A 6,276-nucleotide genomic window follows, 5' to 3' on the forward strand; every position below is an offset into this window, starting at 1 on the left:
ACCCACAGTGCAACGCTCCGGAAATCGACGCTAGCCTCGGACCATGGACGCACACCGCCGAATTAATGTGCTTAGTGTGGCCGCGTGCACTCGACTTTATACAATTTGTTTTACAAAACCGGTTTATGTAAAATCGGAATAATCCCATAGTGTAGACGTACCCTTAGTAGCAGTACTACTAAAAATATTATGCTAGCACCCACAGGGCCCAGTTTTAGTTTGCCAAAGGCTCCTTTTTAACCAACTGAACACAGCAGAACTGACATGTAGAAGCAGATTCTGAGAACCTTACTCTAGTTTAGTAGCACTTCACTCCGCAGTGAATTTCACTGACTTCCATGGGGCTATTCATGGAATAAGGAACTACTTGACATCAGTAAGGTGGTCTGAATCAGACCCTTAATTTGAAAGTATCCCATCAATTAAAGTGGTAACATTTATGTTTTATACTTTCACAGCTTTTACAACTGGGATAGAAATGTCAGCACTTCAAATGCTAGTCCAAATTACCAAGTGATTGCAGAAAATGCATGCGGATTACTCTTCAAGAACAAATGTGATAGGAAAATAGTAAATGTGGATCCCAAGGTAAATCCCTTTTTTCAACATTCAGAGTCTCCTTTATGCAAGGCTCTTTGATTCTGGATATATTGAAGTCCTGTTACAAACTAATTATTTATGAATATGCACCTTATATTTCAGGCTCACGTGCATGCAATCCCCTGGCTAACACAGCTGGCCTCTAGGTACCCTAAAGGACAACCTCAGCTCACTCTGTTTTTAACTGCAAGTCTCCAGCCCTTTTCCTTGTGAAGACAGCAGTGAAAACATAAGTGGTTTGTTTGCTAAGGCTGAAAGGACTATGCAGCCCATGCCACTTCTGCAGCAGGAGGCTGGGGGGAAAGGACCTAAAGATTCTCTCTCACACACACATGCTTTTTATGGTGAATGAGACAATTAGTTTGGCATGTGAATCCTTTACCCTCCCCAGAATCTTAAGGCCAGTCTTCTCTCCTCTCTGTCAGGCACTTCAGTAGCCCATGAGGAAAACCAAGCTACTGCTGCACCAAGTGGGACCTGTGCAGCTACCATGGCCCACCTGTTCTCTCACTGGTGCCTGCTTCCCCAACCCCAGGCCAGAGTCTGAAGAACTGGTATTGGGAGGGAGCCTGGAACCTTATTCCTCTACACAGCAGCCAAGGATAACTGCTCCCTCATGCTCTCACACACCAGCTCTGGAAGACCCACAGTTGTCAGGAGAGACCAGTCCACTTCAAGAACCAAAGAGGACCCATTCCCAATTCACCACTGACGGTGACCTACTGCCCACCCACCCAATCCCTCTCCAGTCAGACACTGCCAAGAGATGCCTCAGGACAGGTCTCTGATCTGCCTGACCCCACTGCTTCCAGTAGAGGCCTCAGCCTGCTTCCTCCCACTGCTGCTTCCAAGTAAGGAAGCCAGAGGAGCCTGAGTGAAGGGCTGAGGAAGGTGAATCATAGTGACTTGAGAGGTGCTGGTGCAGAAGGTGGGAGGGATTGGAAGGACTGATGGATTTGGGTCTTGGAAGAATACAGGATTGGGGAAGGGACAGGTGGATTTTAGTGGAGGGAGGGAATGGGGTATTTTATCCAGAGACTGTCACGTGCATCTCCAGAAGAAGTGGAAAACTGTTGAGGAGAGGCACTTGTTAAAATGTTGGCAGCATATCGCTTGCCTGACAGGCCCAAATTTGACCCTACTTAACAGTTATATTTTCCTTTATGAAATGTGCCGACTAGTGGATAAAAAAATGTGAAGTTCCTTCAGAACGAGGGTGGAGACGTAGAACCCTTATAAAATCCCAGCTCCTGACCGGGCAATCCACCACCACCAAATCCAGAGTGAACGGTCAGTTGGAATCACAGACCAATGTCTTGCCAGCAGTTTTTCTGCAATGAATTGAAACAAAATGGATTCCTTTTCAGAAGCACTGAGAGAGCAGGTCACAACCTCACATCTTTTTTAAAAAAATCAAAACCTGAAAGACTGTCCAGGCACCTCTGAAAATCAAGCCACTCATTTGAGTAGCTTTGCAGAGATTTTTGCTTCCTGACTTCAGGTACCCAAGTAGAAAAAATTTGGCCCAGTGGACTTGTGTGAAATCTAAAAGCCAAATGCTTTCAGATTTGTCCTCATTTTAGAAATTAATACAAAAGGCAGCTCATGTCAACTGTCAGAGCATTGTGTGCGGCATAGAAATAAAGACAAAATCAGAAATGTATACTTGTCTGTTTTGCTATGCAATGGAATCAGAGTGTGTGACTCTGTGCTTAAAGAATTAGGACTTCTTTTATATCCTTTGGCTGGATGTTTTGTTCATGTCACCAGAGAGGCAAAAACAGTCTGATGACAGTAAAAAATTCTGATAATCCTGGAAAATATAAAACACAGTATGTGGCTGCCGAGTGTATAGTGTAAAGAGGGAGCTATCAGGGTTGAAAATTCCTATGGGAAGAAACTCTCATAAAATACGCTGGCCTTGAAGAAGGTTTAGGTTATTATGGCAGCGTAAGGGTTAAACAACAGTTTAAATATATCTAATATGCTGTCCCACACACGCAAGAAATTTGTCAGTATGTGCTCCCTCTGGTGGATATAAGTTAGTCTCATGCACATAGCAAAATGCCTTTGTCCTGGCACAGAAGTGTTTATAACCGAAGCAAACACAGGAAAATATTGATGTTTGCATAAGGCTATGTACCAGGGAAATTGAGAGGTGAATTTATGGTAAAGAGTGAAGAGAATTTTATCAACAGTGTTATAGACTCTGTGTCATAAAATAAATATGGCATAAGCATGTTAGAGACAGCTTTTTCATTAATAATGGATGGGTCTGATCCTACTCCCATTGAAGTCAATAGGAGCTGTGGCATTGACTTCAGTGGCAGCAGAATTGGTTTCCTTATTCTATAAAACTTAGTTTTTACTTAAAATAATTATGCCAAACAATTGTTGAAAACATAAAACAAAGGAGGGGGGATCATTCGCATGCCATTTTTGGATTTAGTATACATTAAAATGTCCCAAATCCTATGTTAATGTGATGTCAATGTTAGAATGCTAGAACATTCAAAAACCTAAGGGTTGGGATTTTCAAAGGGGCCTACGGGTGTTAGGCATTGAATGTCAAAGGGAGACGGGCACATCACACCCTTGGGCCTAAAACTACCAAATCAGAACAGTCGTGTTTTACACTGGCTTGGCCGTGGTGGAATTGGCTGGGTACAAAGAGCAAGGCAATGGAAAATCTGACCCACTGAACCTGGACCAGCGATAAGAGGAAACAAACTTGCTTGCAAAATTGAATATAGTGCTCCTGGGGATATTGGGTTATACAGTCACTGAGGTAAATCAGGAGGAGGAGCAAACGACCAACAGAGGTTATGAATTTTATCCAGTTACATTTAACTTCGCAGAATTGGTTGAACAAATGTTAGTTCCTACTTCTGTTCCCAAAGATGCAGCATGTACTGTGCACGAATAGCTGGCTGAGCTCTTCATATGTACAGTGGAGTGTGACTTCACAAACCCCCGCCTCACACAGTTCTGCTGGATGCCCATTCTTTGCAGCATCCAAACTGCCCCCTTTGTTTTAAAATGTGTCCTTTGACTTGTTCCAATCTACCTCCTAGACTTTCTTTTCCTGCATCTCTTGTTTTAGAGCAGCATTGGCCTGCTCTCTATCATTCCATGTCTGGAGCCAACTTTTGTCCTCAGTTACACCTAGGCAACCCTATGTGCTTCACTGGGCTTGCACGGATATAAATGAGGGTAGAATTTGGCCCAGTGTCACCAGTGCTGGTGCAAAAGCCCGCTTCTCTGCAGCTCCTCCCATCTGGAACATCCATCTTTCCTGTATTTCTCAGCCTCGTTACCTCTCCCTCTCATTTCAAATCTCAGCTGAAAACATCTTTTCTCCTTTGTCCACACCCTTTTCTATCTGACTTTGTCTGCTATTATTTATCTAGTTCTGTGATGGTTACATAACTTTGTAAAGTGTTTTGAAATCTCTACAAAACAAACATACTATATACCATAAAGTTACACAGGAGTTCCCCATTTTGAGCCATAGTTGAAGGCTATTTAAATTGCTGCGTGTATTATTTTCTTTCATGCTGGAAGAGGAATGGGTTATACCCCTATAAACAATGTTCTTCTGAAATGAATTGACAATATTCTTCTGATCTTGATTGCCCTTTTTTAAACTTTACATCTGAGCCCTTGGACTGTAGATTGAATGTGACAAACACACCCATGCTTGGTTCCTCTCAAAACCAACGTGAAGTAAGCTGGGCAGTAATTTGTTTGGGTTTGTACAGAACAGATCTAGAATGATGGTTTCTTTGAAGTGCTTCCCATGAAAGATGGTTGCATATGAATAGCAACTGTACAAAATATCAAATTATACACATTTTAAAATGAGTGCATTGGTTTGTTAGACAGTCAAAAATGCATACCTAAAAAATGTGTTTGGTTGCATTGAAAGTGGGCCATTGGTCTAATGTCCTGCAGCTGGATAACATCTGTAAAAAATAACCAGATATTTTATTTCTACGTGAAAGATACTTGCGCTCAGAGTGCTACACCAAGTAACATTTTTTGTTCATTTATAATTTTTAAAAAATGTAAACACTTCAGAAATATGTACTGTGTATTTGTATGTTGCAGGATATAGTGTACGTGCATCCCCAGCAACTATCTGTCTGTCCATCTGTAGAGAGAGATTTTTCAAAAGCATTTAACATTGGCCTAAATCTACTGCCACTGAAATCAAAAGGAGTTTTGCCATTGGTTTCAATCTGAACACAGTTAAGCCAATGCTGCATGCTTTCTACAACTGGGCTCTGTTTGATCAGTTGATTACACAAGTGTGCCTTTTCTTTTACCTAAAGTCAATCTATATGAAATGATGGTAAGTTGGTGGTATATATTCACTAGCTCTTGGACTTTAATCTGCATTCAAGAAACCACATATCTAACCTGGGCAGAGTTGGTAGATTTCATATTTCAGGGAAGCAAGGAGGAAATACATGTAACTCTTATGGTTTATTTTTTGTCTGTCCTGACAGTTGAGTTAACTATAATACTTTGTGTCTCAGGCTTACCCTGGAGACAGCACAACTCGGACACCTATTGAGACAAATCTCTACCTTCAAGTAGTCATCTACGACCATATCCTCAGAAGAAAGACCTAAACATCAGCTCATTGGCTCTTCCTTCAAGCATCTGTTTACCAACTTTTATTCTAGCTGTAAGAGAAATAAATCAGTTTGAAGAGATCTCTACCATGTGTGAAACTGGTCTTCCGGTGGAATGGGATGGTTTGTGGCAGGCTGTTTCAGGGATGCTGAGTAGAAGGATACGCTGCCCCACCATACCCCTGGGCAGAAGTGGGGTTCCATGCACTCCCCAGATCACAAGTACTGCCCTTTCCTAGTGCCCTTGGGGCACATGACACTGCAAAGGCAGTTGGAGTGAAGAGGTGAGGTCATGGCCCCAACTTCTTCCCATTTCACAGAAGCCAGCAGACCTGGCTGTCTACATGGGGGAGCATGCCGCCCCCCTTAAGTAGGATAGTAACAAAAATATTACCATGTGTAATGGAGGTTCAGATTCCTGCCTGCAGCTCCCCCTTGGACAGTGTGGCTCCCCGACACAGAGCTGTGCCTCTGTGGCATAATTGATCCCCAAGTGACCACTTCTGAGGCCCTCTCCCCGCCAGGACTCATCCAGGGAGATTGCACTACAGAAGGTAACAATGGGTGTGAACAAATGTGCACTGCTCTCGTGGCTGCAAGTGTCTCCTCGAGCACCACTTTCCTTCGTACTCTCACAGTGGCTCCACTACAGCTGGCCACATCAGCAACTCTCTGATATGAGGTTGTACGTTCGAGCAGCAGCCCAAGGCCCCAAGCTACTCTCCTCTGTCCCTGCAGCACTCAGCTAAGCTGCCAGTGCACGTATGATCCAGACTTTGGAGCTATCAATGGATACCTCCATCCAGGGCCGGTGCAACCATTTAGGCGGACTAGGCGGTTGCCTAGGGTGCCGATATTTGGGGGCGCCAAAAAGTGCCCCCATTTTTTTTTAAGTGGTTGAGCAGCCGCCACTGCTGAGACAGAGAGGGAGTCTGAGCTGCCAGTGGTAGCCGGCAGCAAAGGGTGTCCCCTGGGTCAGGGCGCCGCCGCAGCAGCGGCAGCGCAGGGCTTAGGCGGCAGGTTCTATATGTTTGCG

The 6,276-nt window shown here is 43.8% G+C and overlaps 1 protein-coding gene across 2 annotated transcripts in view; it reads left to right on the plus strand.

Moving 5' to 3' along the window:
- CFAP299 (cilia and flagella associated protein 299) overlaps positions 1 to 5,362 on the plus strand; it is a 403,900-nt gene extending 398,538 nt beyond the window's left edge. For both annotated transcript variants that reach the window (XM_032796851.2, XM_075066772.1), the window contains exons 5-6: positions 459 to 588; positions 5,142 to 5,362. In XM_032796851.2, coding sequence (XP_032652742.1) covers positions 459 to 588; positions 5,142 to 5,237 — 226 coding nt within the window. In that variant the 3' untranslated portion in view covers positions 5,238 to 5,362. The remainder of the gene's footprint in view (positions 1 to 458; positions 589 to 5,141) is intronic.
- The last annotated feature ends 914 nt before the right edge of the window (positions 5,363 to 6,276 follow it).

This window comes from Chelonoidis abingdonii, chromosome 5 (assembly GCF_003597395.2).
Source record: "Chelonoidis abingdonii isolate Lonesome George chromosome 5, CheloAbing_2.0, whole genome shotgun sequence".
NCBI lineage: Eukaryota > Metazoa > Chordata > Testudines > Testudinidae > Chelonoidis > Chelonoidis abingdonii.